This window comes from Phalangium opilio, unplaced genomic scaffold (genome assembly GCF_054372755.1).
Source record: "Phalangium opilio isolate 3A_F unplaced genomic scaffold, DU_Popi_V2 ptg000662l_1, whole genome shotgun sequence".
Classification (NCBI taxonomy): domain Eukaryota; kingdom Metazoa; phylum Arthropoda; class Arachnida; order Opiliones; family Phalangiidae; genus Phalangium; species Phalangium opilio.
In genome coordinates, this window is record NW_028324246.1 from 2295169 (window position 1) to 2314368 (window position 19200).

Genomic DNA, 19200 nt, shown 5'->3' on the forward strand with positions numbered 1-19200 from the left:
ATTCAAATTGTGGGTCAAAATATTCAAATTGCGGGTCAAAATATTCAAATTGCGGGTCAAAACATTCAAATTGCGGATCAAAACATTCAAATTGCGGATCAAAACATTCAAATTGCGGATCAAAACATTCAAATTGTGGATCAAAACATTCAAATTGTGGATCAAAACATTCAAATTGTGGATCAAAACATTCAAATTGTGGATCAAAACATTCAAAGTGTGGATCAAAACGTTCTAATTATTGATCGAAACTTTCAAATTATTTATCAAAACATTCAAGTTTTTGATCTAAGTATTTGACTTATTCAGCTAATTCATCAGATCAAACTATTTTGCTTACTGATCAAAATAATCAACTTACTGATCCAAAAAGATATTTAACTTTTTGATCAAAATAATTAAGTTTGAATACAGTTAAGGTCCCTTATATAAATCAATTAAGAAATGCACTCGCGGCAATTGCGACTAAATTAAAATCTGGAAGAGTCGTTGAACGTAAAACGGAGCTAGCCGAGCTTTCTCTGAGCTCTTTAACTTACTTGAAGAAGAAGAAGACCCACCACAGTAGTGAGAAACTCACAGACCCCTTCCCTTACGCAGTATCTCTTTCCTCAACAGCTCCGAGCCCCCCAAAAGGCGTTAATTCTTTGGCTAATTGCTGGTTTGCCGCGCTCACTCTCAGTTTCTCCCTCTTAATGAGCGAGGGCTCTCTTTCCGCATCTCTGCAAGATGAACAACATTCTCTTTGAGCGCCGTTGCTTGCCTAGATTACACCCTGGAGACGTACCCGAACTCCATCCACTTGTTGGCCAAGATAAAAAGCCAAAATCCCCCCTACTCCTTCCTTCCTTACAAGCTAAGAAAGGGTTAAAAACTAATTAACAAAGATGGTCTTCCCTCACTCCTTCCAAGGTTGTAAGTGCAGGTCGTTCTCTCCTTTTGGGAAGCGAACCAATAAAAAAAAGGTTTTCCTTCGTTTACCGTTGGACTAATTAGAGATAATGAGTATATCTTAAGGGGAATGGGATAGAAAGACAGGATGGGAAGGCTTCTTCTTCGCCTTTGTATTCATTGTTTCATTAAGCTAGACTTCGGGGGCCAAACGAAGGCAGTAATTAAGAATTGATTAGTTTTTAAATGGGGACCCCAAGAACATTTTCTTCTTTGGTTCAAGAAAGCGTTACGCTTAGTCTAGCGAAATTAACCCTTTCTTTTTTTGTCTTGTATCGCAGGGGGCTCTTTTCGTTGGCTTGGTGAAGGGGTAGGGCGACTAAAATAGGTTCGTTAAGGAAAGATAGTTTTTTCCATTCGATTGGACATTGAAAGTGTGTTTAAAAAGCCCCCCTATACGCGATTTAATTACGAGCCAAGGCTTAACGAACCCATTTGCTTTTTCATCGTAGATTTTCTCTAACCAGAGTTTGTTTTATCGATTTGGAAGTTTTAATTTTCGTCTCTTTTTCTTTTTTATTCTTTATTTTGAAATGTCTCTCTACGTGCCGTTAATGGTTAATCAATTAACTAACTAACGAGATTGCAGACTTTGCAGTTGAAGGGTGCTTGTTATACGAGATTGAATTATTTAATTTTAATTGAAGTTTATTATAGTTTTAATATATATATATAGTGGTTAAGAATGAATTCACCAAAACATTATCGTCTCGATAAGCCACTAAAATGATATATACAGGGTGTTTCTGATAAGTCTGCATGCATAAATTAATTTAATGGGGATGTTCTTTGGGTGCATGCACGATTTTGAGTCGAAAATGTGACTTTTATCTCCATTTTGTTTGCCCTAAGGGACACTGTTTACGAGTTATGATTTACAAGACTGTTTTAGGGATGACCCCTTAATTAATTAAATTAGAAATCAGTTTTTTAATTAAATTTAAGGGGTCATCCGTAAAATACTAATTCAATCTTTACTCGAAAACAGTGAATCTTAGGGCAAACAAAATGGAATCGTAGAAGTTAACATTTTCGACTCAAAATCGTTCATGCACCCAAAGAACATCCCCCTTAATTTATGCATACAGACTTATCAGAAACACCCTGTATATTAAAGAAGCTAAATTTATATAATTTTTTAAGCGGCTAATAATGCATGCACCAAACATTAAACATTATCATCTATTAAAAACATCCCTCGAAATCCATTTAAATCAAGGCCTATAAATTTAATTATTTTATGAATTCAATTAATTCGAAATATCTTCATTAAATCTTTTTTATTATTATAATTATTATTAATAAATTCTTTTATTACCTCAAAATTAAAAAAGAAAAAAAAACGAAAAAAGAAAAATCATTATAAACCGGCATCCTTTCAATATAAAATTCATCGTATAATTAAGTCTTAATATTTCTAATTACTTTTTTGAGTAAATGGGGGAGGGGGTCGCCACTCCGGTGGGGGGGAGATGGAGGTTTCGGCAATGAATTGACTCATCATTGCATAGAATTCGTTATGATCAAAGCTATATCTTCAGGGTGGAAAAGCGGGGCCATTGGAATTAGTACAACTGGGGGGATGGTATGGGTGGGAAGGGATTGTGACTTCATTAAGAGCGCCGCACAAAAGGAGATAAAGAAAAGAGATTGAAGCCGGGGGGAAGGAGAAGGTAGGGGGTACCTTGGTAGGGGAGGGGGGGAGTCCCCAGCAATATAGCATCCAATAAAAAACACATAGGGAGAGATAGAAGGCTCCTTTCTATTCATGGCCGCGATACCGAGGAGGCTTTGATTCAGCTTGTAATTGAAAGAATCCCTAAGAATTAGTCTCGGCTTGGCTTTGGGGGGGATAACAAAAAAGGACCAAGCTGCTGTTCTAAAAGAGAGGGTGGAGGGGGGAGTAGTAGCTCCCTGTTTCCCCTACTCCCCCACCCATGCTCCGATCGCCGGTGTCCTTTGAATGAGCTGACTGAGATGAGCTTTTAATTGCGAAAATGTCGGCGGCGGGACACACGCGGATGGATACAACTGAGCTTCTGCTGGCTTGCTTGCTTGCTTTCAAGCTCTCGATGGCCTCCTTTATTAGCGAGACAATACCAAAAGAACCCATCCCCCCCCCAACCCCTTAGAAGGGAGGAGAGGGGAATGTCTTCTTTTTATAAGTACTCCCCCCTCTCCCCCAATCACCAAGGTGTCCAACACTCAACGTCCATATCTTCTCTTCAAGTACTTTTAATTATTATCAGGGAATAATTCTTGTATTTATTTCAATGCAAGTTAAATATCTTATTGAAGCATTTAAAGGGAGAGTGAAAATTAAAATCAGGTGATTTTTTTTATTAATTATAAGACCAATCTACATGCATTGTGAATTATCCTGGGAATACCTGCAACGGGTTTTAAAAATCAAATTAGTTTTTATATATTTTATGGACTTTTTTAAATTAGCACCTCCGACCAATCGCGTAACGCCCTGCCCCTTTTGTTAACAAAATTCCCGTGGTATGTCGCTCCATGTCGAATGAAATTTTTGAGCGCGAGATTTGATTTGATTCGATAAAAAATTGCGCGCGATGTGCCATGCAATCATGGCGTGCCACGTGAATTTTGTTAACACGAAGGCAGGGCGTTACGCGATTGGTCTGAGGTGCTAATTTGAAATTATCCATGAAATCTATAAAAATTAATTTGAATTTTAAAATCATGCTGATGTATTTCCCAAATGTTTCTTAAAAATAGTAGAATTGATTTTCACTGTTCATTTAATAGGAAAGATTTCAAATAACTTTTACATGGTTAGAGAATTTGAAGTGCAATTTTCATAATATTTAATATTTGTAGTATCGTTCCCCTCGGGTATAGTCTATGGTATTACGTATAGCTGGTCGTGAAGGGGTCAGGGCGTAGAAACGGGGAAGGGGTGTGTAGGGGGATTATAGGGCTTCGTTGTTATTCCTGGGGCTCTGACAAAATTGACTGATTATGATTGATTAAGAGCAGAGCGTATCTTCCCCCGAGTACACATGCATATGAACGGTCGGACGGACGGGCTACTCTTAATTTTAACATCTTTATTTTGACCAGGACATACGTATACACGCATACACTCTCTCGTATTTAAGTTAGATCGTCCCGTCTCTATTCAACCACCGCGATCTTTTTAAATTCTTAAAATTATTTTTATTATTTTTTTATTGAAGTAAAATTGCGTTCCACGTTTCTCCACCCAGCTTTTTTTTTCTTACTTATTATTTGTAGGCCTAGATTAAGAGAGACCGGCGCGTGAATTTTCTTAATTTGTTTCTGCTGTTTAGTCGTTTAAAATGGGCGGTCAGACTTCGTATATAACTTCCTTCAATTCAATCTTGCTCCGCGAATTTTTTACGCGTTTTTATTGACAAGGTCAGAACCGCCCGTTGACTTTGACGATTCCATCTCGGACTTTTTAATATAACGAAATAAACTTAAGTTTTAAATAGCGAAGATTATCGAGGAGCTCTTTACTTGTTCGAATTTTAAGGAAATAATACTTAAAATCGGAAGAAAATAATACTTTTCGAGGAAAGTGTACCAGCCACAAAGCGGCGGTGTTATTGTAACATAATTCTTCCCCCAACATCATTTTACATTTGGAGTGTTCAAGGTTACTAAACCGAACGACATACGCCGTGTAAATAGTTCCCTCATCATTACTCAATTAGCGCTTAACTATTTGATTTCCAAGGGGCATGCATGCGATTGTGTGTTTTTGTGCCACATCAAGACAATCAAGGTTTGTTGGTTAATTGATTGCTGGGGATTTAGTAAATACCAAACAGTTATAGAATTCACCATAGCACGGTGATGCGATGCCCATCTGAATTAAGTTTGATGAGCGGGAGAGTTCTCAAACAAAAAAGGGGGGGGGCTGGGAAGAATCATGTTACATAACCAAAGTATTAAGAGGATACAGAGTGTCACTCTTCTTCAGTATTATCTCCTTCGGTTAAAATAAATTTAAATTCAACTATGGGAGTATTGCAATTCAATTCAATTCAGTTCAGTTCAATATGCGCATTTCGTATCTCTCTATATATATGAATTACGTAAATTCGGCGGATACAGTCGAGTTCTTCCAAAATATTTTCTATGTGTATAGGAGTTTTGACGCTTAAAAAAAGGTGTACATTTAATAGTGGCGACGTCGGTTTGTCTCTTAATGACAACCCTATGGACGGACACACTACATTAACCAGTTTAATTGGCTGTGATGGTTGGGATAAGTTTCCCTCGCTCGTCGTCGTCATATACCCGCTTCAGGTAGCAGCAACGTTTATATCCACCCACTATATGTACGGATATGTATATGTATATATACATTTCTATGGAAGGTTGTTATTTTTTTTGTCGCCTTAAATTAGCGGGATAGCGCGTTGCGCGTATGACCAAGCTATACTTAGCGGCAATTATACTGCAGGCAATATACGTTTTTGCCTCATTTCGATCACAATGCTACGCTGTATACGTGTTGCTTATTTTTTTGCGAGGGAGGGACACACTGAAGTGAAGATAGGGGTTCGTGCGTGGTGTTGGCGTCGGAATACTAAAATACTGACTGTCGTACTATGTATTAGAAGTCTGGGGTATATTGTAAAGATGAATTAACTCTACTTGTACCGACCGAGAAGTTCATGGCGGATGAAAGTTTTCGAGAAGTTATTAAGGAATCATTTACCGTATCGCTAAGAAAACGGATTTTAAGCTTAATATATTATTATTTTTTTCTTCTACAATAATTACGGCCTTTATTTCAAGAGCAGTTGGAAAACTATACTCCTTTCTTGTTTATTGGATTTCAAGTAAAGTTGCTTAACGTAGATCTAAAGTTATATGTTCGGACTTGCACGGGAATCGGTTTAGAACTGGTTTTCCCAACTATAGTTTGGACTCTTCTTCATTATACCTATTCGAAGCGATTTTATCAGTCTTGGTTAACACTTTTCAGAGCATGCTGTCTGCTAGGATTTATTTTAGTGTTGCCTGCTAGGACAAGTGAAAATATCCTTGAGACTATAATCCCATCCCAGGCGAAATAACCCTGGAAGCTATAGTCTCGTCCCAGGTTAAATACCCCTGAAAACGAGCCTCGTTCCAGGAGAAATATCCCTGAAAACTAGTCTCATCCCCATTGAAATATCCCCGAAAACAAATCTCATCCCAAGTGAAATATTCCTGAAAACGAGTCTCATCCTAATTGAAATATCCTCGTTATCGAGTCTCATCCCAGGTGAAATATCCTCGTTATCGAGTCTCATCCCAGGTGAAATATCCCTGGTAACGAGTCTCATCTAAGGTGAAATATCCCCAAAAACTAGAAACTTAAGCCACAAAGCAATTTCAAGAAACCGCGTTTGCAATTAGATTATCGAGTAACAATTCACGCTCTTAACCTCCGAAGGGTTTTGAATCGCTTCGAACCGGTTTTCCATGTACGTGTGAACATGCCTTAATTATTCTGCCTTTCTTTCAAGTGCAGTTAGCAAAACTATATCCATTTCTTATTTACGTCGAAAATCACGTCTCGCACGTCACAAATCATTTTTACGTGAGATATTATTTAAAACTTGGGTTATCAAACTATGGAAGGCATTGATTTCAAAATTAATTTAAGATACTATACTTGGGGAACTCGCGTTAATATTGTTGTTGGAGGGGGGCGGCGGGTTTTAGTTTATTGTGGAGGGGGCATTCACTCGAGAAATGATGATGATGATGATGAGTAAATGACGATTCTTATTATTTATTTTTTCTTTCAATCTCAGATTCACTTCTTTGAACCCCCTTCCCCCAGGGATGAAGGGAGGGAGAGGAGTTTATATATTTGATAAAAAGGATGCTACAAATAATCAGGGGGGGGGAGAAAGAAGAAGACGGAGAAGAGAGGGCATTGCGACTTCCAATTGGCTCTCATTTTCTTTTCATAATTCCGAACAGAGCCTCTATATTTCTCTCTCTCTCTCTCTAATTTCGAATCAGGATGACAATAAATTGTTTTTAACGTTCGTTTTCAATAGAGAGTCGCCCCTTCCCCTCCCCCCCGGCGATAGCTGACCAATTTAAAGAGAGAAACGAATTCAAAGATGACGAGAAAATTATCCCATTTAAAAAAACACCTCTATTAAAGTTTATTTTATATTTTGATAATTTAATGAGTCTAGATAAGTATTTTATAATATTTCGCGGTCTTTGTCTCTATTGGATTTTCGAGTGATTCAGAACAGCTTTTTCGTTTTGTTGATAATGGCATTCTTGTCTAACTATTAAAATGTATTTAACTGCTGGTTAACGTTACTTGCTCGTGATACTGTAGTTCCGGTTGTGTTTTTGTGTCAGTTTTTTCTCTCACTTTTAACAATAATCCTTGAAAAATAATTAATATTTTACTTTTCTTTTATTTGTTTTTTTTTTTTTTAGAATATTCCAGGTGGTTTTCGGAAGCGCTAAGAAAATTCGAAATTTGGGCTTAAATGGTGAGCGCTTTTAATTACGTTAATTTATTTATTGGTATTAATTAAGGCGAGGTTAATTGTTATCGTCACAGAAGTGAGGTTCCCCTCGGTGTAAATAATAATATAAGAGTTAAAGATAAAATCAAAATAGAGAAATACATTCTAGGTGCAGGGTTCTACAAGTTTATTACTTCGTTGGACTTAATTTTTAATTCAAATTCCGAGCCTAACTGGTCCAAAGGACTACTTTAATAATTCCAACTTAAATATATAGGGTTAGGGGCCACAGGCCATTGGGAGTAGTTTAATTATTCAAGATACCCACCATGGGCAAAACAATCCTTAATTTCGAAGCCTGTTTAGGTGTATATTAAAAAGAATAACTTTGAAGAATAACAATTAAGCTATCGAGATGGCGATACTCACTCGGCTAGTGGTAAGAAAACCATGAGATTTTGATTTTAGGACCGGTTTCTCTACAAGTATATAAAGATATATGTATTCGTAATTTGGTAAAAGAGAAGAAGTTCGCCGGTCTTGGTGCGGCCATTCTTTTATTTATTCATAGCATAAGTTTATAAGATATGTTCCTTCCATAAGTATAACACTTCCTATACTTCGTAATGCTACAGAAGAGACTTACAGCTCGAGATAACTAGTTCGAGGGAGAACGACAAGCAAGAATTGAAGTCCTACACTCGGTGGTTAATTTTGCAGGACTTCCATCTAGTCCTATTTAGTCTAAGTACTAAGCCTTTGACAGTGTCCCAGTCACCAGGCGTCGCTTTACCTAACTAATCTATGACCTACTTCAATCACTTCACGACAAGCTCCAGTTTGTAACCAGCGACAAACTTATGGCCAACATATCCTATGAACTTATGTAATGTTCATTGGGATTGTTTTATCATATTCCGTGTCCTTATCGGCCTTTCAAAATCTGTCTCTGTTTCATTCATTGTTCACCGTGCATCTCATGAATATTATCTTGTTAATTGCTACACGAGGTGCAACTTTCTTCTAAACTTTATCATTACCAACCGTAAAAAGAGTTGAATAAAACGTTGGTGGTTTAACTATATTAGTTTAGCTTAATTACCATAGCTCGATAAAATGTTTTGGGCAACGCGCTTTAGCCAATGACTAATCCCCCGTAACACCACCTACACCTTCACCCCTCCCCTCTCCAATTTAACACCCCTTAAAGGCCCAGTTCGGACTAATTTTAATATCTACAATGCGATAAAACACACACAACAAAAAATTCAAATTATAATTTGACGTAGTCCGAACTCTACCATCGGTTCCCCCCCCCAAAAAACTGGGATTTTTTTTTGGTCCTCCCAGAGTTTAGGGGTGATCGTTAGGGGGTGCATTGTTTCAGTCGCATTTGCATAACCCATTAATGCCCGTTCATAATTTCGACTATCGCTCTGCGAGTTACTAATATCATGGTTTTACTACAATGGGGGTTAAATTCGACCGGGGGATTGTGCCCCCGTCGTAGCTAGCTAGTCCCTAGATATTATACAATAAAAAAATTTAAAGCTAAATTACTTGGGCGTAATTTAGAATCGATGGGCCCCCAACCCAGCCAGCAACGAAAGAAAAAAAATATTACACCCAAATGAAAATGAATTAAGAAGGGTTGGAATTTATTTCCATCCCCCATTTCTTCTATGGGGTATTTCGATATTTGAAATTGTTATTTCATCCCCGCCTTTAATAACGTTAAGTTATTACCGTTATTCAAAAGTTACAAATATTCGCTCGTGAATATATTTGAAATGCCTATTAAAATTTGTTTAATTTCCCGAATGCAGCGCGAGATATTCTTAAAAGAAATTATTTATACAGCACGAGATCTAACTGTCTTTTCCTACTTCCCCTAACATACCTCTATTGTTTCTATTTTAATAAATAGAAGTCTCAGATTGTTTCTATTGTTTTTTAAAAAAATGTCTGTTGGATAATCCTCAACGGCAATATTATCTATGGCTTTATTTTAATTTTTTTTTCTTTTTTCTTTTTTTTTAAAGGAATATTGTCGCGTTAAAAAATTGTGGGGGACGTAATGACTCTTAATGATAATGACACTACACGACTAGCCAATAATATCTCTTCTAATTTAGGCTTTATGCAAAATACGAATACGTTTTAAACGCATTCTCGGCTCTACTACCGTAATTTATAGAAAAAAACTTCAAAGTATAATTTTTTCGTTTTATTTAAATACGAGTTGTTAATTAATTTTCGATGCAAATTCAGGGTTCGTACGGAATTTGGGAAATTTTGGAAAAGTAGGGATTTTAGAAATGGGGGAAAACAGTCAGGGATATGTTATCAGGAATTTGGAAAATGTCTGGGATAAGTTTTCAGGAATTTGGAAAATGGGGGGAGGGGAAAGTCAGGGATAAGTTTTCAGGAATTTGGAAAATGGGGGGAGGGGAAAGTCAGGGATAAGTTTTCAGGAATTTGGAAAATGAGGGAAACGCAGGGATAACTTAGGGATTTGGAAAATGGGGGAAAAGGTCAGGGATAACTTAGGGAGTTGGAAAATGGGGGAAACGTCAGGGATAAGTTTTCAGGAATTTGGAAAATGGGGGAAAAAGTCTGGGATTAGTTTTCAGGAATTTGGAAAATGAGGGAAAAAGTCGGGGATTAGTTTTCAGGAATTTGGAAAATGGGGGAAAAAGTCAGGGATACATTTTCAGGAATTTGGAAAATGGAAGAAAAGAAATTAATTTCCTTAAAAGTCAAGTATAGGTCTCGGATTTTCGTAGGGTATATCAAACCATGGTTCGAGCCATGCTAAATATGGGCCAGATATGATGATGAAGTGGGCTCTTGGTAAACATCTTAAAATGGTCAGGGATATGCTGGGAAAATCAGGGATTTTCAATATAAAATTTTCTTCAGAACCCTGTAATTAAGCAGAATTCAAATCGAACTGCGAGAGTGTTAATTTGATTTAATTTTGACCGTGTTTTGCAGCGTGGACTCCTATCGCTTATAGTGGCGGGTGGTCCTTGGCCGCGGTCAAGAGCGTGATCCGAATGTCCGATCAGTACTAGTCACGTTTAAGTACTTAGTAGGCCTAAAAAGGGGGCGTGTCTCATCGCTCCTCCTCTCATTTGGCCCCGAAAATATCTTGACACGAAATTCGAAACGATTTCGTGTCCCGTCTTTTTTTTTATTTAGAGGGAAAATTTTTGCAAAAGATAGCTAGGCCTAGCTAGCTTTGTAATTATAGTTAAGCGCTTCTTTTTTACCTATCATTTAATAGACGCGTGTTAAAGCTTCGTAGCGGGATTATTTCACTTTCTGCTTCATCTTCTAATAAACGCTATAAGGACTCGGGTCTATTTAGAAGTCAATAGACTCTGCCATGCCGCGGAAATTATATTTCTATATATCTATACCAAGGCCCGCAGTCCAAGTAATTGCCACTAATTTACAAACGTCTTTTACGTTTATAATCGACTCCTTTTTAATAGCGATTTTGTACCTGAAGGAGGAGTTAACCATTGGTCGGGTAGGGGGGGGTGATGGGCAAGGAGACTTGTTCGCATTAACCTTGAAATCATCTGCGGAAAAGTATCTTATTGGCTAAAGGACCCGGCGTTGCCCGTTGGGATATTCTTCAACGGGTCCTTTGAAATTTAAAATTCCGGAAAATTTTGAGACCCCAAAGGTCAGAGAACACGTCTGTAGGTCATAGCGAAACCAGTATATTAATTGAAATTTAGTGAAATCCGTTGAAACACCGGGACGTTATTACATAAACTCGGTTTTTTTTCAAAACATTTCTAGTCGCCATTTTAAAATATGGCGGAAAATTGAACCCCCAAGGCCTAAAGCTCATCCATAAGATATTGGCAAGTAGTTTAATTTATATATATATACCTTATATATTAGTGAAATCGGTCGAAAAATGCGGACGTTATTCCATAAAGATGGTTTTATTTACATTTCTGGCTGCCATTTTTCAAGATGGCAACAGATTTGAAAAATCTTTCTCGGTGCCTGCCTACTACTTATAAGTAACATTGCTGCAAAATTTCATCCTGTTACGTAAAGCGGTTTGGGCTGGACGTTGATTAGAGTCAGTCAATGAAGGACAACACGTTGATCCCCGAAAAGTAATAATTTCATGTTCGAACAATTCCTTAAAAAAATATAACTAATTTTTTTGCATGTATATCGCTAATGTATAATAAGAACGATTAAATATCGGCGTCGCGGGGAGATCCTTTAGTTTATATATAGTTTTATATATGCAATTCACGTTCCTCTATGGCTAAGAAAGTGTACAGGGGGGTTAATACATTCCTTAAGAAAAAAAAAGAAACATTATACGTGGGAGAAAATGATAATCTTTAATCATAGATAGTAATGGATGTTTTTTTTTTTTTTTAAGAAATTATAAACTTTTTAAAAAATAATAATGATAGGAGGAGATGATATAATTGCGCTTAATTTACTATCATATTCGTAATGAATTATTATTCCGAGATTATTATAGTTATAGAAAAACGAAGGAGAACATCCCATATTTAAAAGGGGAGAAGAAGAAAAAAATTATCCCAGAGACCCAGACTTAATAACTATTTAGTTTCTCCGTTCCGCTCCTCCAGGCTTCAGGGCGTCTTATATATCCATGGCCTTCTTCAATAACACCTTTCTTGGTATTGTAGGGCGGGGTTCAACACCCCCACTCTCCCAATCACGTAGCCTTCCCCCCCTCGCTCCCCAATTCATCAAGGCGCAAATTGCTTCAAACGCTTTCTTTTCAACTTTAACTAAAATTTTCTCTGTACCATGGCCTTCTTTGTAATAAGTTCTCTCTCCTTCTCTTCGATGATGCTATACTTATTAAACAGCATTTCGACCTTGTATCGATGTACTTAACTACACTAATCATGGGTATTTAGTATATGGTGTTTTGTTTCCCCAGTAAAACATGGATTACATTATTTTAGCACATTTTCAGGCAAGTCCATTGCTGTTCGAAATTGATTTGTTTTGACTAAAGTGGTGTGGTACTCGAGTGATTTTATTCAACCAGAAGGGGATAATAGAAGAAGGATGACACTCTGTATCTTCTTAATGCTTTAGTTATGTAATTCATGATTCTTCCCAGGCTCATATGCACCTTTTTGTTTGCTATAATGTTCATCAAACTTCAGATGGGCATCGCATCACCGTGCTAGGGTGAATTATATAACTGTTTGGTATTTACTAAATTCTCAGCAATCAATTGGCCAACAAACCTTGATTGTCTTGACGTGGGGGACAAGAATCCACAACACAAGCGCATGCATGCGCCTTGGAAATGAAATAGTTAAACAGCGCTAATAGAGTAATGATGAAGGGGGAACTATTTACATGGCGTATGTGATTCGGTTTAGTAAACTTGAACACTCCAAATGTAAAATGATGTTGGGGGTAGAATCATGTTACAATTACCCCACCGCTTTGTGGTTGGTACACTTCGTTCGAAAAGAAGTATTACATACTTCTGATTCAACTTAGGGTACTTTTGGTTTGTTCTCAATGGTATACATACTCTTTAGCATCATGATGGGATTCGGGTTCGTATAATCTCTTCGGTTTAATATTAGGAGTTCCGCCCTGGTTCGGATTTTTTTAAAGACTTTTGGTTAATCTCCGCCTACGAAAGTGCAAGTATCCTCGGGATCAGTGTGTTGTTGCATTTGGCGATAATTTCAAAAGCCGTCTCGTCTCTTTTTTGGGCTTCGAGCCACGCAGGGTTTGTCATTAAAGGTAGAAGAGATTCGAGCAGGATGTTGAGGCGTAAAAATCGCAGCGTGGTGTCCCTCGATCCGCCAAAACGCTAAGACTAACGCGCCAAGTATACAAAACAAAGGTAGAATGCATCCAGCTTCGTTCGAACGCGTAACATAACATAACCGCCCATAAGTAAGAAGTGATCACGCTCCCCCCCCTCCTCGTCACTTTTAAAAACTTTAATTTATGGCGCTCGGCGTGAGATCCAACCGGGCCAAACCCGGAACACTCCCAGAATGCATCGCGCCACCATACTCACTTAACCCGGAGACTATATTTAGATAGGGTGGTTGTTACGACCGCAATTAACAATTTCACGAATTAATATTGCAATTCACAAAGAACCTAGCAGGAATTCACAACATAATTGGCATCATTGCGTAGCCCTTTTCTCGACGTATCGGATTCATGGGAACAGGGAGAAATGAGGTGAGATGGACTGGAATTATGATGACGGGCGATCTGCTGCACCCAGGGTTCATACAAACCTTTAAAACCGGGATAACCTGGAAAAATCAGGGAAATAAATAGTTGACCAAAACCTCAGGGAAAATTCAGGGAAATTTCGAATTTTTAGTAAAATTCAGGGAAATTAAGGAAATTTGCGTCAAACGGGGGCTGAGTAATTAAGCAAAATGTTCATAAAGATACCCTCCATAGAATTAACATTACACTTTACTTTGGAGGCTCATAACTCTGGTTATATTTGAGATACGGGGATGTCCTTCGATTATATAATAGTCATATTTGCCCCCCCCCCTCCTTCGTTAACATTTGATCCATAGGATACTCCATATACGGGAAAAACCTGGAAAATTCCGGAAGTATATTGGGAAAAACCTGGAACTTTGTTTTCCAAAAGTTGTATGAACCCAACTATCCCTGTGTACCTTGCAATACAATAATTCTCATTATCTGTATGAATTCCATATGATATTTAATCCGTTTACGCCTATAACCATCTCATCTATTTGTATTATTGTCGGTCGGCAATGGTTTTAAAGATTTTCCACACCCCGTAATGAAAAATCAAAGGTAGGCCTACAGATAGATATGTTTCTGATTCATTGGGTCTCTATCGGTAACTTTTGCATTGAGAAAAGGCGCTCTTCTTGACTCCCGCAACGTCTAGGCCAGAGTCTTAAGAGGCTCAAAGATATACAAGAAACGCCACAGAGAGAGTGTATTGAGCTTGTAAGTGGGAGGACAAACGCGGCCGGGTTTTTGGGTGGCGACTAATTTTTAACACAACTTAAAAGAAAAGCTAAAAGTCATTTCGTTAAATAAGAGAGAATATATTGGCGCCTTCAGCCGAACGCCAAGTTTACTTAACTGTTACTTAAAGGTACAGTCTCACCAACCAAAACTGTTTATATACATAGATTTCTTCTACTCGGGATCTTTAACAGGCTCCCATTTTCTGGGGGCCTTTCTTGCGCTTGAATTAAATGGGCCCGGAGGAAGTGTAGAAACCGTTGCCCTTGACGTCATACATTATTTATTTGAACTTAGAGACCACGTGACATCGACCTATACGCACGTCGAATATTTACGAATGTAAACAAGTTCTCTTTGTGTCGTTTGAACGAGTAGACTATACTGACCTAGGGTTGAGGGTTGACCTATATATGTAAAGAGCCAATGAAACGTCAGGATAGAAAAGGGTATCAATTTTACCCTTAATTAAATTTTTATAATAATATATCAGTCCCTTAATCGCGGTCATTAATTAATTCTGTCCCTTAATCTCGTTCATTAATTAATTAATTAATGCATTATCTCGAAATAATTCGTATTTAAAATGGTATTTAATATTTTTTCTTACCCTTAATTAATTTTTATAATAATATATCAGTCCTTTAATCGCGTTAATTAATTAAATCAATCCCTTAATCCCGTTCATTAATTAATTAAGTAATACATTATCTCGAAATAATTCTTATTTAAAATGGAATTTATTATTTTATTTCAAGGACGTGTGTTTTCCTTTTTTTCTCGCACTTGAATTTTCGAGTCGTCGTCAAAGTGAGTTGAAATTTGCGCGCTCCGCTGTTCCTTATGGGTGGATTGGATGATCCTTGACTTGGGCAAACAGTTAAAACCAGAATAATCTTGACTAATAAGGCAACGGTAGAAAAAAGAGAGGAATAACTCCACAAAGTTTAAATATATTCATCAACCCACCTTAAGGATAAAGCTAATAAAGTCTATAGAGGATGAAGTGGAGGTGGAGGGGAGAAGGAGAACAGAATCTATTAGAGAATGTCAGTGGCCGAAGGTTTTTTTATTTTTAACAAAAAAAAGAACCTCGGCTTTTAATTCTTATATTTAAACGACACGCCCTGACGAAATGTAGACACGCATAAATTTTTTTCCCACGCGTAAAGTACACTTGAAAAAATTGATTGCGCCGAGTACTTAATTTCTAAGTAATGTATAAGTCCACAATTCGATGTATAGAATCAGGATTTCATAGATTTTCACTTCTACTTGGAATATTTAAGATACTCCATAGTTATATCTGATTGAAGGTAAGGGGAAGGGCTTAAAACTTGGTTAAACCGCCCTCTCATCCTTTCTAGCGTTTCATAGGATATTCATATATACAGGGTGGGTGTTTTTGATAAGTCTGGCATGCATAAATTAATTATTGGAGTGTTGTTCTTTGGGTGCATGCACGGTATTGAGTCAAAAATGAAGCTAACTTCTATCTCCATTTTGTTTGCCCTATAAGGTATACCAATACAGTTTTCGAGTTAAGATTGGATTGGAGTATTTTACGAATGACCCCTTAAATTTAATTAAGAAACTGATTTAGACAATGATTTCTAATTTAATTAATTAAGGGGTCATCCCTAAAACACTCTTAAAATCATAACTGGAAAACAGTGTCCCTTAGGGCAATTTACAAAATGGAGATAGAAGTTACATTTTCGACTCAAAATCGTCCAATGCACCCAAATAGCATCCCCCTTAATTTATGCATGCAGACTTATTAGAAACACCCTGTGTAGGGCAACAGTCTATACTCGTTCAAACGACACAAAGAAAAGTAGTATACAAAAGAGTCTTTCGCGTCAGTGACACCCTGTTGACGCCTGACACCCTGTTGACGCCTGACACCCCGTTGACGCCTGACACCCTCTTGGCACCTGACACCCAAATTGGCGCCTGACACCAAGATGGCGTCCTCACGCCAGATGGTACTGTTGGTACAGTTGGCGACTGACACCGAATTGGCGCCTGACACCAAGATGGCGTCCTCACGCCAGATGGTACTGTTGGTACAGTTGGCGCCTGACACCGAATTGGCGCCTGACACCAAGATGGCGTCCTCACGCCAGATTTTTTGGCGGGGAAAACCAGGGGAAAGCTTGACACCATGTTGACTTTGTGAATGGCGTGGAAATTTTCAATTTCGGCGTGGAAAACCAGGGGAAAGCTTGACACCAAGTTGGCGCCGTTGCCGCTGTTGACGCCGTTATCACTGAAGTCGCTTCAATCTCCCCTTTGACGCCAGATATTCAATGCGCGCCTTATCCTTATTGACTTTGATAAGGGAAAACATATGTTAGGCTTAAGACTAAGCGCCATATTTCCACAACTTCTCCTGAAACTAGAATTCAATTATGGCGCCAGATATTTGTGGGCGCCTTATTGACTTTGACAATGTGGCGGGGAAATACGTATGGAAAAATACGCGACCAATGGGGGTAAATAAGTGTGGGGAATTTTTCGTTTTCAATGGCGTCTTCTTATTTTCAAATCAATACGTTACACTTATCTGTCTAAAAATATCTAGGTATATTGGCTCGAATTTCTTAAATACGGCGCTGGAACCGTTATCTTAAATAGTATCCCTACACCTGCTTCAAATAGCGTATCATTAACGTAAGCCAAAACAGAGACGTACAATACAATGTGTTTGACCTAAAATATATTATTGGAATACACTATGTTAGGCTTAACATTTTTAACGAAGTAGGCGGGGAATATGAACGGAAAAAAGAGTGTTCGGTTTTCGGATACGACGGTGTACGTGATTCCTCAAGAGGACAGGGTGAACCATGAATTTCGTAACCTGCAATGGTTTAGAATGCAATTAAAGTGTAAATACGAATACATATTATCCCCGATATTGGAGTTGAAAATTGAACTTTTCGCTAACCCTTGTCTTACACGCGACTCGAGGCTTTCTACGTCACGTTAACTTTCGACAACGTGGTGGGAGGGGGAAATTATATATGTTAGGCTTAGAGATTAAGTGTCATATCGTCGTTCGTCAACGTGTTTGAGGATACCATGGTAAATACCCGGGTTCAGAGCGTCACGGTAAATTCCCGTTACGTCGTTGATTGAGAAAATACACCCATCATATCTTGGGTTATCGTCTCGCGATAAGATCCTATAAAAGACGCGGTAGTTTAAAAGATAAGTCATTTTACGACTCTTCAAGCTTTTCACCCCAGCTAACGATATCCACGTGTCATCACTTAGAAATGGACTCAGTTAAATTGTAAGTATGTTCTTAACAATATAGTTAACCCTTGCATGTCCATTTGTATCCAGACTTATAATTAGAGTATTCGGTTAATTTTTTCTCCATCAGGGACGGATCAAAAGCGTTCTCCGAAACTGACAATACGCCGGACACGCCTTCCTGTCCTATCTGCTGTAGTGAGGATGGTAGAATGAATTCACCCATTACTTTAGAAGCCGCCGTTAGACGAAACAACTTAAGACGAATTGAAAAATTTGGTGCTATCGGATGGGATAAAGATTACGGAAAATCCGAAAGGACTGCAGATCCCGAAACGGGGGATTTACTAATAAACCCCATACCGAATGAAGTCTATAATGTAGACGATGGTGAAGGTTATATATGGCAATACGTTAATGGCCCTAATATAAATTTTGGTTTGAAACACTTAGCGATGTACAGATTACTAACTTCTACAGTACAATTACCCGCAGGGTCATTAATTGACATGTATGCTAGACAGTTTCCATGTATCATAAATAAGAAGACCCATCAATTCAAATTGGAAGAATTTGCGGGAGATACTATCCTCGAATTTCCCGTACACCTCACACCACACAAAATGTACGGAATGCCAAACCCAAATATTTGCCATTTAGGGAGTTGTCACCCCCGCAATGAGGGGGAATGTAAATTTCGCACCTTTTATTACGGTGGATACGAATTTCATTGTCCATATCAGTACTTGAGAGTTCTGAACTTAGCTCTTCATATGTGTATGTTTATGGTATACAAAACTAACAAAACCGTAAGGAAAAATTATAGTGATGAAAACGACCTAGCTACGCATTATATATTCAAGGCCCTGCAGATTTGCAGGTTAGCCAAGTGTCTGTGTGATAACACTCACAGTTTAATGTTTCACGAAGTTCATTATCACATGAGATCCAATGACGCGAATAATTATTTCGCGAATAAGTATTTCGCAGACTTTCTTTAACTATGATTACCCCCGATCGGTTAAGCGAGGGAGTATAGTGTTTCAATAAAACGTGTTTGAAAATGCTGTGAAATTAATAGTTTAAACGATGTTAAAGCGCGAATAATAATTTCGCGAATAAGTATTTCGCAGACTTTCTTTAATTAATAAAACGTTTGTAAGTTCGACATTTTGTAGGCGAAGCATAGTGTTAAATGCTAAATAATATTTGTAGAATCTCGAATAAAAAGAAAATGGTTGAATGATATGGGTTTCTAATTATTTTACGTAGGTTTAATATAATTAATATTTTAAGCCCATTTTAAAACCTTAAATTTTGGCCATTTATTTAATTTTCAGCATTAATTCACATATCAAACGATATATATCAATAATAAGTACATCTGACATCACTAAAATACAATGAAACCCGGGAGTATTATTCACACGTACCCATCTCACGGTCCATGAAATCTTGTACATCACGG

General features: G+C 37.8%; 1 protein-coding gene and 1 long non-coding RNA gene across 7 annotated transcripts in view; both read left to right on the plus strand.

Moving 5' to 3' along the window:
* Window positions 1–19200, plus strand: part of LOC149588362 (uncharacterized) — a 200186-nt gene that overhangs the window by 141475 nt on the left and 39511 nt on the right. For all 5 annotated transcript variants that reach the window (XR_016379999.1, XR_016380000.1, XR_016379998.1 and 2 more), the window contains one exon: window positions 7408–7463. This is a non-coding gene — a long non-coding RNA (uncharacterized LOC149588362). The remainder of the gene's footprint in view (window positions 1–7407; window positions 7464–19200) is intronic.
* LOC149588370 (uncharacterized) lies at window positions 16427–18978 on the plus strand. 2 transcript variants are annotated; one of them, XM_089862973.1, is made up of 2 exons: window positions 16427–17769; window positions 17863–18978. In XM_089862973.1, the coding sequence occupies exons 1-2, from the start codon at window positions 17753–17755 to the stop codon at window positions 18731–18733; spliced, it is 888 nt and encodes a 295-aa protein (XP_089719099.1). In that variant the 5' UTR covers window positions 16427–17752; the 3' UTR covers window positions 18734–18978. The 2 variants fall into 2 exon arrangements, with proteins under 2 accessions (XP_089719099.1, XP_089719100.1); XM_089862974.1 differs by having other exon boundaries at window positions 16430–17773.